General features: G+C 41.0%; 1 protein-coding gene across 2 annotated transcripts; it reads left to right on the top strand.

Moving 5' to 3' along the window:
* Nucleotides 1-4,791: 4,791 nt before the first annotated feature.
* LOC141775530 (putative methyltransferase NSUN7) lies at nt 4,792-22,268 on the top strand. Of its 2 annotated transcripts, none has more exons than XM_074648991.1 (12): nt 4,792-5,167; nt 9,931-9,989; nt 12,790-12,923; nt 13,040-13,192; nt 13,820-14,003; nt 14,946-15,180; nt 15,841-15,984; nt 16,672-16,773; nt 18,232-18,367; nt 18,922-19,045; nt 21,076-21,255; nt 21,824-22,268. In XM_074648991.1, the coding sequence occupies exons 1-12, from the start codon at nt 4,819-4,821 to the stop codon at nt 22,241-22,243; spliced, it is 2,220 nt and encodes a 739-aa protein (XP_074505092.1). In that variant the 5' UTR covers nt 4,792-4,818; the 3' UTR covers nt 22,244-22,268. The 2 variants fall into 2 exon arrangements, with proteins under 2 accessions (XP_074505092.1, XP_074505091.1); XM_074648990.1 differs by having other exon boundaries at nt 4,794-5,167; nt 21,076-21,207.
* The last annotated feature ends 626 nt before the right edge of the window (nt 22,269-22,894 follow it).

The raw sequence follows: 22,894 nt of genomic DNA, 5'->3' as shown, positions 1-22,894 counted from the left end.
TGTGGCTTTTTCTTTATTAATGATAACCGTATAGATTACAGTGATGTGAAAATAAACACATTTGACTTTACCTTCACTGCTTTTGGCCATGTCCATGCAGCACATGCTGTATTCTTGAAAGGGTTACAACAATTATGTTAGTTAAATCATCGTGCGGCCACTCTGCATGCATTTAGTCTACTTTGCTTCCTATACAGTCCTAATCTCTATTGATAGCATGTTGTAAACGAGCAGTGTGTTACCATCCGCATCAATCATGGCTTTGATGTACAGAGGTACTCCATCATCTGCCCATTGAATACATGTAAGGGGATCTTCTATTAAGTTAAGATATGACCAGTGGAGACAGCACATGTCTTATTCACTACTGTGAAATCAGACTCCTGGGGCTGAGAGAGAGCGCGCGCTCCGGATACGCAGAATCATTTCTCTGTTCAAAATCATCCAGTGAATAGTTAATGAGCAAGCTTTGTTTGTAGCGAAGCCAGGCCAGCGAGGATGTAAGGTAATATAGAGCATTAATTATGTAACACAATGAGCACACTCTGACACCCCCCTCTTCCAAAAACCCCATACCTTGAACATGGAAAGTCAAGTCAGTGTGTGTGTGTGCAAGGTGAAAGGAATAGGAAAGAATAAAGAGCAATAAGGAAGGAAAGGAAAGCTAATATTGTTGCTGCCAGATTCAAGTACTGTAGTTAAGTAGAGTTTTGAGACACTATTTACATTTTTATGCAAATTTATACTTCTACTCCACTAGATTTCAGACGTTGCATTTATAAATATGATGTATTGCTATTGATTTTCCTCCTTACTTATTCCTATACTGCTTTTGAAATGACCCCCAACAGTAGGTAGGGAATGCAATAAACAGAAGAGTCAAAAAGAGGTCAGAATGGTACCAAAGAAAAGCAATTATCTCACCCAGATTTTTCATCACAATACCTTAATCTTACAGTAGAGGGCGGTCATTTCCCACATACCATTCGGGTGGTGGATTCCTCAGAGCTTACTGTTTGAAGCTGCATGTGGCAAGATGAGTGCACAAGATCTGCGCCTCAGAATTATTCCCACTGTCTTTTCATCATCCACTCACATAATTCTACTACTGAGAAGGTGAACAAAGACGGATAGGCTATTTATTAGTCCTCCGGGTTGTTGTATGGCAAGAGAGTATAGGTCTTGCTCACTGCAATCATAATTAAATCAGGAGGCTGTAAATTAAAGTGGGTTAGTGAGTTAAAAAATGCTGGGGCAGCAGGCAAATAGCAAGCCTGTTGATTGTTCTGTTGAGTCTCTCCTGAGTGGGCTTTCTGTTGAGCAGAAATTGTTTTTTTATCCTCCTCTCCAAAGTGATTGTCATGCTGAAGCACGATGCATGTGATATAAGTGAGAATATCTTACATTTTTCTGTCTGAGGGACGCCGACTGCATTGCTTTCCATTAGTGCTCAGTGAGCTGCAGGGGCCACAGCAGGCTGTAATCACCATGGGAGACTAGGGGAAGTGTGAACCATGTAATTTGGACAAGCGTAGCAGCTCAGGCACCGAAGGAAAGACTGCTGGGGAAATTACCAAGTGCTTTACTGATGCTTCACATAGAGACGAATTATCTATCACCACTTAGATTTACAAACAGAACGGGAAAATCACTGTGATTATATTCACCACTGACTAACTAGTGGTGGAACAGAACTAAGTACTTTTACTCCATTACCATTATAAACACAATTTTGTTCCCATTTTATACAATTGTATACCGATACTCTACAATACTTCAAAGGGAAATATTGTACTTTGTACTGCACCACATTTATCTGACAGCTGTAGTTCTTTGCTGATTGAGATTTTAAATACAAAATGGTCATTTTAAGATGACTAATAGTATATAAAGCAGTTACAAAACCTGCAACATTAAAGGTCTCATATTATGCTCATTTTCAGGTTCATACTTGTATTTTGTGTTTCTACTAGAACATGTTCACATGCTGTTATGTTAAAAAAAAGAAGTTTATTTTCCTCATACTGTCAGCCTGAATATGCCTGTATTTACCCTCTGTCTGAAACTAATTTAACTAACTTAATTTTTTTCCCACCCACAATGTTGTTTGGTTACAATTGCCCAGAAGTCTTTATAGATATTTAAATCAATATCCTCCTCACAAACACTAACCATACACTTCCATGCAACACACACACTTGTCTTTTTTTAATATATTTACTGTATTGTTATTGTTGTTATTATATATATTGTCCTAATTGTTTGTTATCACTATTATGTAGTCATATTATTTCTTTTTATTAATATTGTCTCTAGGTGGAGGCTTCAGATAAGTCCAGTGGGTTTTTTGCCTCTTCCTGCACTGTATATTATTCTTTTTTCTTTTTTTTTGTTATGTTGTCTTAAATTGTGCAAAATAAATAAACAAATAAACAAATAAAGAGCTACCCCCAGCTAGTTTGGATAAAACTTCCTTCATGGACCCTATGTATAGTTTTGAACCAGCAGCTTCTGCATGCCATCTGCAGCTGATTTAGATGATTACATTATACTTATAACCATGCTGCTTTCAATTGAAATATGTGTCTGGTGTATTTTGAATTTGACCTATACATACAGTAGCTCAGATGGAATAATTGTGGTGCAAAAAGAGGAAAGTATAGAGGGGGTGCAGGATGAAACTACCTTCATGGACTCTATATGGTTTTGAACCAGCAGCTGCAGCTGATTTAGATTTATACATTGCTTATCCACCAGTGTTGTCATTAGCCTCCATTTGACATAATGCCCTGTAAAACTTTAACAAGCCGAAATTAATGTAGCAGATAAACAGAGCAGAGGACATCCAGTGTGGTTTAAGGAGATTAATTCTTGAATCCGTGAAGGACATGCAGGACCTTGAACATTAGCATGCGGTTGCCTGGTGACGGAAATAACACTGATTCAAAGTGCTCCACAATGTTGATGGACTATTTTAGAAAGTTGTTGTTTTTAAGTGGAGACTCTACCTTGTCTACCTAGAGGATTAAAGCGTTGTTTTTAAAACAAATTAACGATAAAGAGGAAGGAGAGAAGAGAGAGGAGACGCCCATCAGATCATAACGGTACCAGATTTATACTATGGAGCTTACAGGTTAAACTTTGCGTCGAGTTAAGGGATGATTAAATATGAAGAGGGGTGGATACTACTATACTTTTGGGGGGAGAAAAGAAAACATGTTTCTCTTAATGTAACGTGATTTATACCGGAACATTTCCTAGTTTAAAGCTGCTAACAGACAGTAACTATAGTCAGTCAGCCTGGTTTAAAGCAATGCTGTGTTTAGTTAGTTAGATTAACTAGTTGACAAATCGTTTTGAAAATGTAACGTCAACGTTACTTCACCTGTTTCCTTTGCATATCTCAGCCAGTTGCATTTTACAAAGCTTAATTCAATAATTGACTAACCTATAGTCACAATATTTAAGAAAATCATTTATAGACAGATAGATAGATAGTAACTTTATTGATCCAGGTCGAAATTCAAGTTTCCAGCATCACAGTTCCATAGTGCAACACATGTTAGTAAAAAGGCAGTACAAAAGTTAGTAGTACAAAGTACAAAACCAGATATAAAAATACAAGGAGATGAAGAAAACTGTTAAAACTGAATATAGTGCAGGGTTAAAATGAGCACCACCTTTACCAGCTGCAACATTAAAGTGATGTACACATTAATGCATCAGTAATTATAATCCTATAATATATATTATTCTGAAATGGGTCATTCTGCATAATGAGTACTTTTACTTTTTGTGCTTTAAGTATATTTTGATGTTAATACTTATGTGCTTTTTTGCTTTAGTAAGCTTTTTGAATGCAGGACTTTTACTTGTAACAGAGTATTTCTACACTGTGGTATTGCTATTTTTTACAAAGTACAAAAAAAAATATACCAGATATAAAAATATAAGGAGATGAAGAAAACTGTTCAAACTGAATATAGTGCAGGGTAACAGCTGTGATACACGACTATTAAAAAAAGTGAATATAGTGCAGAAGAGACTGTTAAAAATGAATATAGTGCAGGGTAACTCCAGTAGCTTAGTCTATGAAAGTGCAGTGTGCATTATTATCTATCCTCCTTTGCCCCCTCTCCCCAGAGAGGTCTTGTACAGTTTGATGGCTCGGGGGACAAAGGATTTCCTGAGTCTGTCTGTGGAGTTATGTTAGGTTATTCAAATTCCCTGCAAAGCTAAAATAACCTGTTGAAAATGTTAGCTTTGTGTGTTTATTGTTTCGATGACATTTTGCAATAGTATTTATGGCTTATTTACAAGTTATTTATCTAACTCAATGATGCCTGTAGATTTGACTTACAATAACTGCACTATACTGTTTACTGACTGTGCAATATCATTATCATTATTACTACTCAGGTGTAATTCATACTGTGCAATATCTTCAGGTGGAATTTCATTTCATTCTCACTGTGCAATATCATTTTCCACTTGTGCAATTTTGTTAATGGTTTGTTTATTGTCAATACTGTATATACTGCTCCTATTGTTATACTTCCTTCTACTATCCCCTTTGCTGCTGTACACTGCAAATGTCCCCACTGCGGGACTAATAAAGGAATATATTATCTTATCTTATCTTATCTTACATAGCTAAAGTCAATTGAAGTCAATTTTATTTGTGTTACCCAAAACTATCAGTTTTGTTTTGAGTGTCAAACTAAGAGTCTTGTGTGTGTTTTTTTTCTTGCATTCCTTTAAAATAAGGATTTCATTGTGTGTTTTCAGGTGACAGAGAGAAAATACATCTCTAAGAAGATGATGACAGATAAAAATATTGGACGCTGTCCCAGTCGCTCTTCCAAATGCAAGACAGAAAAGGCTGGCTCCCAGATTGCAAGCAGCAAGGACCTGAAACCTCTGGATGAACCGACCAACGGTGACATCCCTGCTGTTTCTCCAGAGCTCCTGACCACCGGCCAAGTTCAGCTGGGTTTTCCAGACAGAGTCTACCTGTTGGCATCAGTCATCTTCCAGAATAACCACCTGGAGAAGCCTGTTCACCGAACGGTGAATTACGGTAAAGAAAGAAGGCTCCCATTACCTGAAGTCAAAGATGAGGAGATGCAACGTGCAGCTTATGAGCTGACCTTCAATACATTTAAATGTGAGTGAAGTTCGTTGGATTTGTTGAACCGTTTGTTTTTTTCCTTTTACCTTCTGTCTTTCCTTACTCTGTCAACCTTATATCCATACACTTTATTCACTTGCGTTGTGTGTTTTTGGCAACTTTGGAGTGAGGACATCAGCCAAGTGTGTTCAGTAACCCCTATATTGATTAATTTCAGGTAAACCAAATTGCAAGTAAAGCCTATTTGATTGGTAAGCAAACAGCCATTCTGCATGAGAATGAATAGCCCCGGGGAAGTTAATTGGTAGAATTGGATATAGATAGATTGATAAAGGGCAGGCGAGAAAAAATGCTTGAATAACCAGGGGGGATTCGTTGTGATGCTACAAATCAATCTGGCCCATAATCTGTTATCTGAGACTAGGGTGTGGTCTGCGTGGCTGAAGTCACAGGGGTCTGTAATCACCATGGTGATAAGGGAGGGGAGGTGAGCCGACTGTCGGTACAGGAAGCCGGCTGGAATCGATTTAATGCTTTCTCCACGGATGTAGAGGTCAGGTAGCAGGAACACCCTCGTAGCCATGAATGATTTTTTTTCCCTTCTCACTATCCATCCGCTGAACTTGGACAAGCCTCGGGCCTACATGTCCCACAATTAATGCAGATCACCTCAAAATATCCATCATCATAAGCGAAGCCCCGGCCGTGTTGCTGTAACATATACTACTTTTACAGCTGTAGGTCATAGCACTTACATTACCAGGTGAAATCGACTATTGCAAATAATAATAATAAACTAGAGATCTTAGAGATGATATTGCCAGGCCATTGTTTTCATCCATCACCCTTTTTTCTCTCTATGAGAAGATGCCTGTGTACACTAACCAGGATGAGGAGTTTGCTGTTCCTGTAGACATGTGAAAACCTGTTAATTTGCTCAAGAGCTTGAACTTGAGCTCTATTTAGAAGGAAAAATTGGCTGCTTAAGCTAACAACAATTACAATATATTGCATTTCTTCTTCAATTTAATCCCCTTTTTGTTCAGAGCTTATTTCGAAGACAAATATTCTGTGTTTTATCAGTGCTATGTTAATACGGTTCTTCTCTACAGGTCCCATCCCCCACGTCTGACATTTCTAGAATTAGTTCATTTTTAGAGTTTCAGCTAGTAGGGTATAACAGAGAAAACTTAAACAAAGGATGAGCTGCAGATGTTGGGTTTAATAGAAAAGAGGTTTCCTGTATCTGAGGTTAAATCAGTTTCCTTTGCTACAGTTGTTGTAATTGCACAGAAGATTGGCAGTACATCATTGTTACGCAAGAAGAGCAGCTTGGTACTGATTTTTAACTTCTAGAGACATGATTGTTGCCTTACCTCGATCACATACGTATTTTGGTCACATGTTAGATCCACTCAGGCTGGCTGTGTGGAGAAATTGGGTGCAGATGAAATGACACAACCTGGAAGCCAATGTTAATCTCTACTCTTCCTCCTCCCACGAACAGCCTGACTTTTGGTGCAGAAATTGATTTGCTAGTGACACACACCCGTGCTGGCAGTCACACACATACACACACACACAAGACACATCGTTCGTGCACTGCCTTGGAATGACTGATCCAAAATTGAGCTGAGGTCAGTTGTTAACCTAAAGAAGAAGTGCTTCCACAGCGAAAAAACACGCAGAGCAAAAATGCCAATGAGCTCTGGTATTGATCTTGTGATTATAACTCTTATCTATTTAAAACAAAAAAGCCGCTCAGTAAGCTCTGCATCGGTGGCTCAGGGCACAGACTTGTCTGTTGTCAGTCAATACTAAAATATGGAGTGGGAGTTGGTGATGATGTTTACCCTGGTGTGGATTTGACATTTCATAGACAAAGACGAAGTTGAAGTCAGCCAAATGACAAATATTAGCAGTCAAGTCGTTTTTTGCGCCTTCCCTTCCTTTCCCTGTCTCCTCCTCTCTTTTTTTTAATATCTTTTCTTTACTTTCTTTAACCTCCCCCGTCTCTTTAAAACGCCTGCGTGACTGCCTGCTTGATCACTGACCTAGAGGCAGTTCAAGTTGTCAAAGTTTCATATCCTATTGACGTGTCGTACCTTGTGTTCTCAGTGCTCGAGGTATGTGCAGATGTTCTAAAGTTATGTAAAGTTATTTTTTGTGAATTTGTACTCGTAAAAAAGTAGTTGACCTTGTCTCTGGCCATGAGAGCCCCCCCTCCCTCCTCCTCTTCCCTCTTTCTTTCCATGGCTACTCCTCTGAGTATTTCTGCCTCATTGTCCATACTGTCCAGCTGGCCTGCCAGACGCCCTTGTCAGACGACAGTGGCTGCTGTATTCTCTGTGTGCGACTAGAAAGCTTCTTTTCCACCACTTTGTGTTAGGCTGGATTTAGAGCATGAGGGATATAAAGACATTTTCGTCCTTGAGCACAATCAGAACACCTACCACCAAATATTAAATTGAGCAGGTGCATGATATGTAGGATAGATTTGCCATTTAGTCCAAAGGTGATTGTATAACTTATGGCACGTACCTTTTTTTGGCTGGTCCTCTGTTAGATTAATGTGCAATTTGGTGCACTAATGTGAAACATTGTGAGACAAAGACCTGGCTGAAGGGGAGTGGAGCCTGCATTCAGGTCTGGCTCTTTCACTAAGGATTTGTTTGACTATAGTCATCATCAGTCACTGCTCATTGTGTAATACCTGGATGGATGCCACAAAACACACAACTTCAACACAGGTCCCGCGATGACTAGTGCCTCCTGCTGGTGTTGGATTCATTTCTTATGGACTGATTTCAAGTCATTTTTTTTAGAGTCGGGAGTTCTGATTTGAGAGAATATTTCTTGTCCCATAAGTAAAACCCAGGCACTGTGTCGGCTGTGTAAAGATGTCTACTATAAGTGATTTATAGCAGAATTTCCTCTGTGTTTTACTCAACCTGCTGTGTGTGATTTATAGCATGCGGAAGACTATGACCTCTACAGACCCAACCATCATGACTCCCTCAGGGGGCAGCGCTGCTCCGTGTGCACTGAGCGGTTATCTCTTCAGGGCTTATCTTTAAGGCCCTCTGCAGTAATGGCCACTATTGTAAACCCCATTGACCTGCACCTGCTATAAATTACACCACTGCTGATGATATGCGTTTGTTTCCTCAATTAAAGATAAGCTCTCTAACGTGCAAACATTTATTTGTGTACTTGGCTGTTTGTGTGTATACGTGGATGTAACTACACGCAGATGCGTGTGTTTTTTGCTTCTGCCCTATACACACTATCTACCCAGCGTACATTTGGCTGAGACCGAGAGTACAGTTTGGCATGATTTGAGGTGTTGTGATGAGTTAACAGCAGTGTCTGTGGTTCCCATGGTGTCTCAGTGGACGGGCTGGGCTTACCTCCTATTTGCAGCTTAAGAGGTGTGTCTGACAGGAATAAGAATTAACCAAGAAGGCAACCAGGCATGTGGTAGACAGACACATACTGCACAAGCATATTAATGTTGAAACCGTGGGTTGTCACACTTACACAAACACACGCACCCTCATTCCCACCTTTTATTTAAACTCACATAAAGAGCCTTTTTCCGACCTCAATAGAAACACATCCACGTTAGAGAAATTATCCTTTTGCCCATTTTCAGTGTGTAATGAGCAAACACTTTACCTGCACAGTGGCTTTAGAAGCAGCTGTTCTTTAATCCTGATATGATAAACTGGATAGTGTTGGCGGCTCTCCATCTCCCTCATATTGAAAAGGAGAGCCCACTGTTCACAGATGGGAAAGGAAGAGATAAGTCTCTGTGTGTGTTTTTATGTGCATTTCAGAGAGAAAGCCTCCTGCAGGCTAGCGAGACAGTTTCTGCCTTCATGAGACGACAGTCAGGGCACGGGGATGAACAAACTCTATAAACCACTAGATATTTGATAGGCAGCTCCCACCTCTTCACAGGTCGTTACCTTTTTCAGACTGCCGTCCAGATTTGATAAAGAAGGTCAAGCAAAGTTTAATTGTATAGCCTAGGAAGAAAAAGAAAACTCCTAAAAACTTAACAGATGATAGACCCACTTTAAGTTTTACAATTCGTCCTGTATGGTGTATATAAAAGCGTAAGATAAGACAATTATGTTTGTCCATCAAGTCACCACTACATCATTTGTCAGTAATAAAATCAAGAAAATAACAACTCATACATAGACAGCCTAGTTTGGAATACATGCGTGCCTGTTGTATTTGGTTTCACTGTTTAGATGTAGGATGTTTATTACTTCAGATGTCATTAATGTCATTAGTCCTTCGATTACACACCCACTCACCACAGACAATATAAATGAAAGAAATGAGGCAAATGAAGAATCAGATTAACTCTAATTAAGCACCAAATAAGCGTTTAATCACAGGAAATTAAACCCTCCATCTAATTGAATTATCTTTTCAAATTAAATCATTTGGGGTGCCTCTAGGAGCCTCTCTTGCTCTTTGTCTTCATCTCTTTTCTCTCTTTTTTCTAGACATGTTCTCATCATTAGATATGGATTTGTCCTTCTGAGCATATATCTTACCAGTGAATGGATAGCCTATTAGTAATTCCTTGTGCCTCTATCTCGCACCATATGAAAGAGTCGGGACCGGTTTCTAGGGATAATTAGACATTGATATAAAAGATAGCACTAATGTGCATCGTTATTACTCAGACACATAATTAGTAATGGAAATCCCCATTACTACATTTCCATCCTTCTACCTAACCTTTTTTTACCTCTCTGCCACTTTATGTTTCTGCACAGATCAAGAGCTGCTGGAGGAAATCATAATTGACAGCTGCTTTTACCTCGCTCAGCCAATGGTAAGTGACAAATACAGCAGTATTTCCTAATACAGGAGTAGTTTAAAAGGAATAAACTTGTTTCATCCCTTGGTGTGTGTTGGCATTATGTGACAGAGAGGCGCATCTGTTACTTTCAATTTGATGCTGAAAATCGAAATCCTTTTGATGCTTAGAATAGCCAGACTTAAGTTTTGGAGTGTACCGTGCTATTACTTTGTTTGAAGCTTTGTTTACCTCGCGCCATTCTCCTAAACTCATTTGCTCACAATCTTTTGACGGTGCTTTACTCAGTGCTCTCCAATATTCATGTCCTGCTGTTCGTACTCCACATAGGCTACTCTTTGTTCTGTTCTCTAGATCTCTAATCAGTAACAGTAACATTGATGTATTACACTGATACTCTACTTTCATCAACTCACAAAGCACCTTGTGTCTTTCATATTCCCTACCCTAATCAATGACAATTGCTCCCTTTGGAGTAGCACGTCTAAAAGGCACTATGCGGCAGAATGTGCCTTGCCGCGTCTTTTCCTTTATTACTTTTCTCAAGCAAAACTCCCCATTAATTAGTGATGAAATCAGAATGCCGTAACAACCCAGGGGCAGTGTGTTTGGATGATGTGGCATCTGCGTATTCCGCACAGTGTCTATCCTACATATGTCCTAGAACCAGTGTGCTGAATGTTATTAGTGACACTAAGGCTGCGTCGTTGTAAAAGAAAGATTCTCAGCACAGCTGCGTACCTGCGGCTGTTAAGACAGTAGACGAACCCTCTGCTTCTTAAATGAGGAGGTATCCTCAGGAGGAGATTGGCATGTACTTTTGCCCTACTTTTAACACTCCACATAAAAGAAGCTGTGGAAAGATGAGGGCTGCTCTCGCTGCTTCTCTAACAGTCTGGATGGTGATAAAACATGCACAGAGCTAGTCTGTGTGCACATAGAGAAGAAGAGTTATGAAAGCGATAGGTGGTGAATGTGTTAATAGTAAACTGAGCTGTCAGGGAGTGTGCAGATTGTAGAAAACCAATGTCTGCTTCAGAGAAGGCGCAAACATATACAGACACATTAATACACATGAATGTGTGTTTGCAAAGCAATCCCCACTTCTACACACATACACTCACACTGTAGCCTTGTGAAATATGGCCCTGGGTGAAATGAATGGATCTCCCAATGTGTTGGTGGCAGGTCGTTACTCGGCATCCCTCTAGCGAGACAATAAACCCCAGACACAATGAGACAGTCTTTAGAGCTCACTCTTACCTCCTTTTACACTGCTGGCATCTATAAAGTTCAACCTTGATAGAGAGAGGAGAAAGAGGTGGGTGAGAGGGAACAGGCAGGCTGGAAGAAGGGGGATACATGAGGGTATTGGGGGGAGGGAAAAAATGAGAATGAAAAATGAAGATAAAGATAGACTTGTATGCTGAAAGAGCCTGAGGCGCATTTGATCAGAATGGAGAGAGAAAATGAAGCCTAAATCCCGCGGAGGATGGAAATGAGTGACATTGTAGATGTGAGGCAAGCATATTAGGTACACTGATGCATTTAACATGAAATAGGCCCGAGCTTTATGTAAAATGAACCATATGAAATGTTAACTACATCTAGAATCCTACTGAAAAAAGTTTACATAGAACTGAGAATGAATCAACAGTGCATATTTGTTTTGTATTGCAATTTCCTTATCTATAAAACTCAACTGATATGAGTCTCATAATACTTAATTGAATTTAACAATTGAGCAAGTTTAGCATCTAGCATGTAGCAGTTCATCATTAACACTAACATTATTTTCAAATCCAGCTCATGGTCATGTGATAAAATGAAAGAAAAGTAAAGTGAGACCAAGTCAATATCTGAGGTCATAGACCTGCGTCTGTCTAAACACAGCAGGCATGTTTACTGTTGGCCTATTTCCCACCGTGGGACGCCGTTGCCAGGGAACTTCATGACTGGGAATTTCCCCACACCCAAGGGTTTAACCTTGGTAAAGGTCAAGTGGAACTTGAAGTAGAGAGGACATAGTCTAGAGAGTGCCACAACCTGTGTCTGAAACCGACCTTTCAAGTGAAAAGCCTCTGGATGAATATTAAGAGCTGGCTAATTCCTTAGCTGCAGAACAAACCCTTGTAGCGTTCTAGCTTCTCGGCCCATTAGCCCAGTGGTGAGGATGTTGCAAGCTGTTGCTGCCGTGGAACGCCATCTGCCACTAATGCGCCTGGTGCCCTCCCACCCTCTGGGACAGAAAGGTGGAGAGAGAGAGAGAGAGAGAGAGAGAGAGAGAGAGAGAGAGAGAGAGAGAGAGAGAGATGGGGAGAAAGAGAGAGAGGTGGGAAGAAAGAGAGAGAGAGGGTAGAGAGCTGAAATGGATAGAGATAATCATAGAGGAGGAGAGGTAGAGACATTACTCAGGCTTCCTCCTATGTTTAATTAAGTGGCAGCAGTGGGGTCATGGCAGGACATCCTTGCGCTCCTGCATGTGTGTGTGTGCAAACTGGATAATTTAGTCTCTAAATTAATACAAATAAATAGTATCACTGCCCTGTACCCCTCATTAGGTAACCAAAACAGAGCACTCACTAGTACACTGTTACCAAATGTCAGGTTGTGTAGGTTTTATGCACATGTACATTCTAGATATGCACCACGTGCAGCTGATCTTTGAGGCGTAACCATTCACTAAATAAAAAGCTCGTCTCAGTTATTAAGAATGAGAAATTTGTCTATTAGGCATGCAGCCTTTCTTGTTGTTCCTCCTTTTTTTGTTCTCAGAAGTCACCAATTAACTGTACTCTTTGTTCTCATGCTCTAGCCAAATGATCAGATGGGCCTCGTCGCCGTCATGCTGTTTGACTTCCAGGACAGAAAGTTCCTCCCACGAGAACGCCAGGGTAAGGAAGAAGAGATCGTACAGGAAGTTAAAGATGTGGAGAGCTTCCTCCTCAGGTAAGGAATGAAAAATAACAGGAAGAAAAAGGAAAAAAAAGGAGGAGTGGATTTATAAAAGGGAATACAAATTGAGAATAAAGAAGACATTTTTCTTTTGTATGTGTTGTATGCAGGTATAAAACCAATCTGGCGGCCTCTCTGGCCCGCTACAGGGTCAAACACAATCTCTTTTCCATCGACGGTATCCTACCGAAGAGTGTGAAGACGAAGCAGGACAGATCAAGCAACCTTCCGCTTTACGCGTGGGTCAACACACTGACGAGCAGGTTAGCTGAGCCCACACATTATACAGCAGCTGACCTGACACCTGTACATGCACACCTGTACATAAACCCAGGAATGCACTGTAAGCATACAGTATATAGAGTGTGTGCAAGTATCTACACACAGACCTTTAACTTGGGGTGCTGCCCAATGTTTTATGGGCTAGGTGCCCAGCTGACATCCAATTAAACCACTGGACTGCGTGTGTGTGTGTGTGTGTGTGTGTGTGTGTGTGTGTATGCGTGTGTCAGTGTGTGTGTGCTAATGTGTGTTCTAGCAGGAGCCCCGACAGGCTGATTCAGTTAGGTGTAAATCCTGCTGCTGTGGACAGATTCAATCAGCAACAACCCTCAGCAAGCTGTAGGACTGTAAAGGTCACCTGTTGGGACTAGTGGTGTGTGTGTGTGTGTATATATGTGTGTGTGTGTGTATGCGCATGTGTGTATCTTAATGGCTTTTACAGCACATTTTACTGCTAAAGTCTTTTAAAAGGCCACATAGCCATTCTGTACACTATTATTATCTATGATAACAGTCTTCCTCTTTCTCCCACCTCTCACCTTCTTCCCTTCTTCCCTCTTACCCTCAACCCATTCCACTAATCTGCTCTCCTCGCCTCTCCTCTCCAGCCTTGATGAGGTCCAAAGTGTGCTGAAGACTGCGGGCTTCTCGCAGGTGAAATCAATTGGGCAGCTGGAGGGCCAGACCTTCTGCCAGGATCCGCACTGTGGAGATATTCTGGTATTCCCTGCTCAGCTGAAAGCTCAGCTGTACACCACCAAGCTGCTTAGCAACCACAAACTCGTCATCCAGGTACAAGCATCACAGAGAGAAGGAGGTTTCTGACAAGAGCAGCCTCCTCCCTGCAGACTTTAATATGGTTGTGGTAATCTGTTCAGCCCCATCAATCTTCTCTGATATATATGATTTCACTTTGGTAATGGACTTGCTCAAATTGATTATAAGACTGAGGTCCCTTATGCCAACTAGGATTAGTTTTCCCAGATAGAAATATTTCAGTTCCTCTCATCTGGCCATACTTCACTTTGAGCCATAAAGAATCTTCAAGCCTGGGAGGGGGAGAGCGGTTTAATCATTTAATTTCTACTCCATTAAAGTCAAGCTGCCATACTAACTGTAAGCAGCAGCACACAGCACCACAACACAATTAAATCAGATTTTGCTGCCAACTTCAATCAAATATTCAACACCACTGCCTAATTAATCACCTCTCCCTCTCTCCATTTTATGTGACTCAATCACCCGTTCTCTCCTCTGGTACCTCTCTTTTCAAATGTCCTTGTCCTTCTCCACCCTGGATTGTCTTTCCTGACAAACCCTGTGATCTGGATACTAACTACAGAAACTCAAGCCAGCCCAGTGGTTCCACAGGGATACGTTCAGCGCTATTTCCAGAGGGGACCCCATTGATTGAAGGACATCTTTGTAATAATCTGACTGCACTGTTACGCTCATTCTTTCTCTCTATCCTTCCTTTGCGTCCTCTCCTCTTCTTGCCTCCCCTCAGTACCTACTTTGCAGCAGCTGCTCCAAACTCCCTCTCCTCTCTCATCTATTCCCACCTCAATTCTATTTACCACTATCATGCAGTGCAACTTTTCCTCCTACTTTCTCCTATCTTAGTTTGTGTCTCATCAGTTTGCAGAGTGTTGCTGCTCTGCAGAAACCTGTATCTAGAAGTCTTATGTTGAAGTCTCTTTATCGAACTAATGCTTTCACCGAATGTGTCTGTAGGATAAATCTTGCAGCCTGGGCCCAAATGCAGTGTGCTCCCTGCTACCAGAGGAAGGAGATGTTCTTATGTTGGGCTTATTCTCTGGCTTCACCGTCTCCCACGCTGCCTCCCTAATTGCAGAGAAACACAAAGGCAACGGCAACGTCCAGCCCACAGTCTACGTTTGTGTCGGCGATCATACAAACGCTCAGAAGGAGAAGCTGCAGTGGGCCGTCACTGCCATGGGCTGCAAGAGTAGGCATAAAATGAATGTCACCATGGGTGTAATGTCTGTCTTTGTATGTGAGACAAAAGAGATTGAAGCAGAGGAAACAGAAGTCTTTGTTTTCATGACTCCATAGGTTTTTGTTTTTTTTACTTCCATGAAAGAGAGAATGAGAAACTGAATATTGCATGTTGGCCTTGTCACACTGATCCACTATTTTTTCAAACTGACTTGTCTTTTTTTGGCAAATGGCCACTTTGGAAAAATAACTATTCTAGTAAAGTGAAGTGATTATATTTGATCAGGCTTTTTCATGACCAATTACAACAAAGATTTGGAGTAATTAGACAGGGAGTGTTGGTTGAAAAATTGATAGCTGTGGTTGTCAGTAAATTCTCAGAGACTCTTATGTGCAGGCAGTGCACATAAAACCAGACTGTCTGCTGAGATTCTGAGCTGTATGTAAATATTATATGCTGATAGTGGCTGCCAACTCAGCTAGTCATTAGGGAAACAATTAAGCGCATGTAACAAAGCTGACATTTTTATAATTGCAAAAGGCGCCCTCAGGCAAGGTATAATTCTACAAAGAAATACAACGGGACATTGTGAATAGACTTTAAGCATTGAGCAAACATGTGTTTTTGATTATGCGGGTAGTCATTGAACTCTATGTGCATTCTGCTCAGATGTGACTCTGATACCAGAGGTCTTCCAGTCTTTGGCCTGCAGTGACAAGCGACTTCAGAAGGTGCGGGTTATCCTGTTGACCCCCAAGTGTTCCGTGTCTGCCGTCAGCAACCCAGTTGAATTCATACTACAAGAGAATGGAGGTAAATAGCTATCTGTGTGGATTTCAGAAATACATGTTGTAATCTAGTGTACATTACACCCTGTTGTGTCCATGCTGAAATAGAACAGAGGCACATACTGCTGGATAGTCTACACAATTCAGGATGCTATGTGTACAGTGCACTCATCCTGAGTTCTTACTGCATAACAATGAACACACAAACTCATATGAATGAAAATTATGCAAATTCCTAACCCTGTATAGCTCTTATTACTACTTCTACACATGCAATAAAATGTCTGTTTGAAAAATATGGAAGTAAATGTTTTGGAGCAGCAATATTATTTTAGGTTTAATGCAAAAATAATGCACTAAGATTTAAAAGTAAAGCTGTAGTCAACTAGTTTTAAAGTTTGATGTAGCAGAATTTATTGATTCCACTACCATTACTTTATTACTTCTTTTTCTGTTTTGTTTAGACGCAAGATGAAGAGCATTACTATGAATAACAATTTCCATTTCATGCATTTTATGGCTATGTTTGATCCAGTTTTTAAAGATACTTATTGATGATCCACCATAGGCTACATTTATAAACCCTTTAACAAACCTACCAGTGTGTATATTATTTGTATTAGAGTTGCTTATATACAGTATAACCCATACTTATGCACGGCACACTCGCAAACGGATCAGCTAATAAAACAGAGATTCTGCTCTTTCTCAGACATGGTACTGCTGCAGGACTTATCCCAGAGCTCCATAGCCCAGAGCAAACTGGAAGCTCTGGTAGCCCAGCAGAGGAAGAATATTGATCATGCCTTGAAGTGTGAGTGTCAAACCACCTGCTCTCATGTTGACATGCACACACACACACTCAGACACACTGAGCATGTGAGCCCAGGCTTGAATGCATAGCCTCCCTCAACTGTCTGACACAATGAAGCTTATACTTCCTAATCATCTAATCATGTATGCCATTAGGTTGAAGCCCGTGGTATCCCTGGGAGATCGTCTGAGTCTTAATTAGGAATGCTAATGTTGCTCTGCGCCGGTCAGCCACAGTCTCCTGCAGCATTCCTCGCATATTTTAAACAAGTGATTAGCAATTCTGCTTTGTATTGCATACATTGTATAGAGCTGAATATGACAGAGGGACCTACTTTGTTAAGTCACATCATAATCTATTCCATACAGGTGTCTATTCTGAAGTCAATGTTTTCGTGCTTGTCGTATTCTGTATGTTTTAAATCAATGTATTTTTTTCCATTCAGTTGCGTTTTAATCTGCGTCTATGAATTTCACTTATTAGCCTCAGTCCGTCTTGTATTGTTCGGTGCTCTTTTTTCTTTTTTGGTCTGCGTTATGTCCATCGAGCAGTTGGAGTCTTTCTGTTCGGGGCAATGAAAGCTCCTCTAATCACACTGCCATCGATCAGCCCTCTCTACGTTTTTTGCCAGCGTAGATGCTTTCTAATAGGACTGTTAATTAATGGTGGGTGTGTATCGAGCGCTTTGGCTTGGTTGAGTCGATGGTCTCATTTCACTGACTCTACATAAGCATGCACATAGACAGATGTTCACACAGACAGATACAAACACACCTTCACAGCCCTTAATGTCCCAGCTGTGAGATGGGCGTGTTGTAGAACAGGATATCTGAATGACAAATGTTCCTGCCTCTCGTCTTCGTGACTCAGTTCCGCTTCCTTAGAGGCGATATTTCACATTTGTTTGGAGCTGATTTGCCACATCCGAGCAGGTTTTACTTGTTATCAGCTCGGCGTTAATTGTTTCTGTCTGGCTATAATTAGTGAGCAAGAAAGAAATCAAAGCTCGAATGAAGGAAATCAAACGACCGATAGCTTCACAAATCTACAAGCCAGCAGCAGTGGAATAAAATGAGCCATGTATATACACAAACAGTACTAAGGAATTAATATTCAGGAGCCCATTTCTTCAAAGGGAGCGCTTGATGAGGATGGCTCAGTTTGAATAATCACATTTAATTGTCATAAAATGAGAGGAAGAAACATTTTGACTGAATGTGTGTGTGTGCTTGTCTGTCTTCCTGCTTTAATTGAACATGAAATGAGTTTGTTGTTTAAGATTGTGGTGTTATGTCAATATAGGAGCTTTATTTTAATGTCTAAGTATGTTAAGGTATTTTGTGTCACATATTTTTCAGATGTATTTACATTTAAAATATAGTTGCAACACACAGAGGTAGTATTATCTACATTATATTTACATACAATGTTGATACAATGCACATATTTTTTGTATAGTCCCTAAGGTTTTGGCAGTGGTGTACTCTACTTGTTCGTCATACCAAGAGGAGAATGAATACGTGGTGAGCAGTGCCCTGGAGCATGTCAATGCCCTCTCAGAGCAGGAGGGGGAACCAAAACAAGCGAACTTCAGGTCAGCCTCAGGTCTCTGTACGTCAGTACCCTGATGCACTCTCTGCACCTCTCCCTGTCATTGTCTTTCTTTGTCTGTTTGCCTCACTGTCTGTCAGTTTCCCTTCAGACAGGTCTCTGTCAAAGCCTCAGCACACCTCAGGCAGGAACTGAAGGAGAAAATATAATCAAAGATGCCCTTTTATATCTCTAAATGCTGTGAAAAGGGCAGGAAAAAACATTTTTAGACAGCTTCCCTTCTCATAGACATTCTTTATATTTTTTGAATCGTTTTTTTGTGTGCGCGTGTGTGTGTGTGTGTGGTTTGAAGAACTTAAGACTTGTTGGAGTTTACCATTCCTGTAGACCTGAATGTACCAAGACTGACTCCTCCCTGCAGTAAGCTGGCCTGGTGTGCTGCCAATGCCTCAGGCTACCATAAATAAAACACAAGTAACATTATTGATATGGATTACACTGGCTTAACTTAGATAACTGGTGGACTGGCGCATTTACTTACTTAAGTAACATGGCTAATTTTTTTTCTGTTATTGTGTATATGTGTGTTTCATCTAGGCTTATTCAATCCCCGTTCAACATTCCTAACCATGCCGAGGGTCAAGAGGAAACAGACCCCTTCTTCATGTTGGAGCCCTCAGAACAGAGCAATGGCTGCTTCCTGGCTGTTCTCATCAGAGAGGTAAGCATCACTTAAACAGAAACCTCACAGAGCAAAGATTGATTCTTTCAACATGCTATACTATGACTTTTTTTATTTTTTCGAAATACTATAATATGACTTATTTTGACTTTTTCGACATACTACACTATGACTTTTTTTTTTTTTTTTTCGACATACTATACTGCGACTTTTATCGATTTTTTCAACATACTATACTATGAATGTTTTTTTTTTTCTGACATACTATAGTATGACTTTTATTGATTTTTTCGACATACAATACTATGACTTTTTTTTTTTTTCGACATACTATACTATGAATTATTTTTAACATACTATAATATTACTTTTTTTCAACATACTATGGCTTTTTTTTACCATGGCTTTTTTTCGACATACGTAATAAGACTGTTACAGATGGGAAGCCCAGCTCTAACTGGCTATAGGTGCAGTGTGTTGCAGTGGATCTACAGGGTTAGTAAAGGTTCATCAGCAAGTCTCATCAAGCCTGTGTGACCGGGCTTCCCCACATCCTCATAATCCAAAACATAGCCTCGTTTACGACATGCTCCCTCACATTATGAAATCTGCTCTTATGCTTATGATTCCAGAGCAGGGTTATTAAGCCATTTTACCCCCACTGGGTGTGACGGAGCGCTCTCGCACTGTGGAGTCTGTTCCTTTCCTGCCATCCATCATGTTTTATACCTCCGCAGATAGGAATGAAAAGATAATCAAACTGCTGTAATGGTGCTTCAAACAGGATTTTTTTCTCCCTACCTCCAATAAACTCAGCTAATCAAAAGTTATTGTGGCACTCTGAAAAGTGTCATAAAAAATAGCAATTATATAAGTGTTTGAATGCTGTCTGGCTTAAATTGACTGTCATAGTGGCACCCAGTAAAGTTCTTTATGAGCCATCCCTACAGAAACAGCTGGGAACAATAAAGACAGTAAAGCACTGTGCTTCTGTCTTAATTTCCAGAGGAAGAGCACATCACAGGTGGACCTTCCTCTAAAAGCTGCCAGCTTCTGAAGGACGAATTTGGATAATATTAATAGGAGATTCAGAACTCCTACACTTTTTACTTTGACTTTGTTTTTGTCATTGTTTAGGGGTGAGTTTCATAAATTTGGGTGCAGTTGTCAAGCTATATTGGACGTAATGATTTTGGACGCAGGTATTGAAACAGAATGGGTTCAGCTCCTGGGTACACTGTGGCAGCTAAATTTGGCAGAGTTGAGAAGGAAATGAGAGATTTACAGAGAATGGCATGGTTGGTTAGTGGAGATGGAGAGGAAGTGAGATTTACAGGGGTGAGGGGGAAGAAAGGGAGGCAAGGGAGAGTGTCTGTTGAATAATTCAGCGCCCCCTGTCTGTATGAGTTAGCATCAATGAAGTTCAGGGCGTCCACCAAAGACTGCATTACAGCGGTGCTTCTGAAGCATGTTTACCTGTGTGCACAGAGTGTATCAACACAAATAAGTACATGCGCATGTGCAAAATCGGTTGCACACTTCACAGTATGTACGCACACATACCTGTGTACGTAGAATTACAAACAGCTTGTGCAAACACATACACATTTGCATTAAATTACAAGCAAGCACTTAAAAGCAAACTACACTCATAAACCCACACGGGCTTCATGTCCCCGTAGTGTACACTGTGCTTGTGAATAATTCAGGCGTTGAGGAGAGCAGTGGGCTGCTGTGTGGGCTGGTGCTGAGACAGCAGGTGACCCTGCAGCCAGCAGCAAGGACATGGTGGCTCTCTCCTCTCCTCTTTTCCTTTACCAATATTACAGATTGTGTACAGCATACAGGTATGTTGATTTTGTGATTTTGCTTAGTGCTTAAATAATATGGATATATGATTAAGGTACTTTTTAGGGCAAATGAAGCATTGTGTCTGGGTGGCCTGTCTGTTAGTGACCTCATTTGGTACATGACTGTATGCTTCAATATACAACATGTTTCGTTCACCCTAAAAAGGATTTGGTCATGTCTTAGGAAGTAAAATCTATTGCCTTGTCACTTCTCAACAGCCCGAGCCAGTGGTCAAAGAGTTACCACATGAAGTGCTTATGAGGGCAAATGCCAAAGGCATACTGGACAGGATCTGCTCCAACCAGCCAACCAGAAAAGCTGGATGGAAAAAGAATCATGGATACACCAAAGTAATGGCAGGAACTACCCAGGCTCGCACCTCTCAGCCCCACCTCTCTGTCAGTATTATGTTGATTTTATGATTTTTGCTTTATTGCTTAAACAATATGGATATATGATCAAGTTACTTTTTGGATCAGATGAAGCATTGTGTCTGGGTGGCCTGTCTGTTAGTGACGTCATTTGAATACCTGATTGTATGCTTCTGTATACAACATGTTTCATTCACCAACACATTTTTTCACCCTAAAAAGGAGATTTAGGCATCCAGTAGCTTAAACAACACATCCGACACCAATACACCTTGAAATGAGATGAAATCAAATAGAATAAAATAAAAATAAGATAACATAAGTACAGCAGTGAAGTGACAGTGTGCCAATGGTAGTGCAAATAGTGCAAGGGTATTGAATATAGTAGTATATATTATAGTGTATGATACAGTAGTGTAATGCAATAGTATAATAGTAGTATAGCTGTATAATATGTTAATACAACAAGATGTAAGAAATGATATGAGAAGATATAATAAGATCAGAATCACAGAACCAGCTCTCCTCACCAGCCTGTCCAGACGTGCAGCATGCCTTTTTCTCCTAAAACTATTGCCTTGTCACTTCTCAACAGCACGAGCGAGCGGTCAAAGAGTCACCAACATCCAAAGCACAGCACCTGCAGGCGTCAAAAAACACTGTGTCCAGCTCCTTCTCTTACTCCAAACAAGAAAACAGCGCACCCGAGGAAAGCATCACCCCTGTATTAAACACTACAACTTCCACCACCCCTCTGGATCCCACCCCTCCTCCTGCTACCCAGGTTGCCCGTCCCCGCAGAGCTCATCGGGAGGTGCTGAAGCCTGTGGAGCTCCTCCTGCCTCGCCATAACTTCCCCGACATCTCCTTCCCACCTCAGCCCAGCAAAAGCTACCACAGGTGGATGCACTATGATATAAAGGTACCCCTCTCCCGCTCCAGTGCTGGTCTCTTCAAGGATGCTATGGTCGGATTCGGGCCTCTGTTCCATCCTGGCAAACACCAATACAAATAGTAAAAGTGTTCACTTTTCTGCAAAATGCTTACTTAAAGGGAGTCTTTGTAAGAATCAGAAATTGCTTGTTAACAGCGACTCCTGTGGCCATTAAGTCAACGAAAGTCAGCGTCCTGTTGCTTGCGCTTGTGCTCGCTCTACATAGACATGAACGAGCATTGATCAACACAGTGAGGCGACACACGTCAGCCAAAACCACAATATCACTCTATATTTCACTTGCTTGGCAGTAATGTTAGCTGACTAGACGAAGATTCTCTCCTAAAATCGATGCTGATACTGTGTTTCCTGCTTCAGCCTCCCAGCCGTGGTCAGAAGGAACAGGGGAGACACCGGAGTTTTGGTCGGAGACGATAACGTTAGTCGCTCCGGAGCACGGTCTATTCACTCAGCAGCAGGAAACGACACGGGAAACCTCTGTCGGTCTGGAGGAGCTTCAACATTTATTTCTGCACAAACGTCCACTGTACATTCACTAGATATTCTCAGAGCTAAACTAACTCTTCTGCAGTGTGGAGTGTGTGTGCATGCACGTGAGAGATGGAGCGAGATAGCGAGTGAGAACGAGCGCGATGTGTGAGTGAAGGCAAGCAGGCAGGCAGCGGAGCAGACACAGCATCGACTCCGGGCTACGGTCTCCCCTGTGTCTTC

This window comes from Sebastes fasciatus, chromosome 10 (genome assembly GCF_043250625.1).
Source record: "Sebastes fasciatus isolate fSebFas1 chromosome 10, fSebFas1.pri, whole genome shotgun sequence".
In the NCBI taxonomy this organism is placed as follows: Eukaryota; Metazoa; Chordata; class Actinopteri; order Perciformes; family Sebastidae; genus Sebastes; species Sebastes fasciatus.
The sequence above is the reverse complement of the archived record's forward strand: the minus strand, read 5'-3'. Positions and strand labels throughout refer to the sequence as shown.

What these genes read in the sequence shown, in the direction of transcription:
- LOC141775530 (XM_074648991.1), top strand. Translation starts at nt 4,819, where the DNA reads ATGATGACAGATAAAAATATTGGACGCTGTCCCAGTCGCTCTTCCAAA. An exon ending in GTCAACACACTGACGAGCAG is followed by an intron (nt 13,193 to 13,819) that starts GTTAGCTGAGCC and finishes TCTCCTCTCCAG; the next exon opens with CCTTGATGAGGTCCAAAGTG. An exon ending in ACCACAAACTCGTCATCCAG is followed by an intron (nt 14,004 to 14,945) that starts GTACAAGCATCA and finishes ATGTGTCTGTAG; the next exon opens with GATAAATCTTGCAGCCTGGG.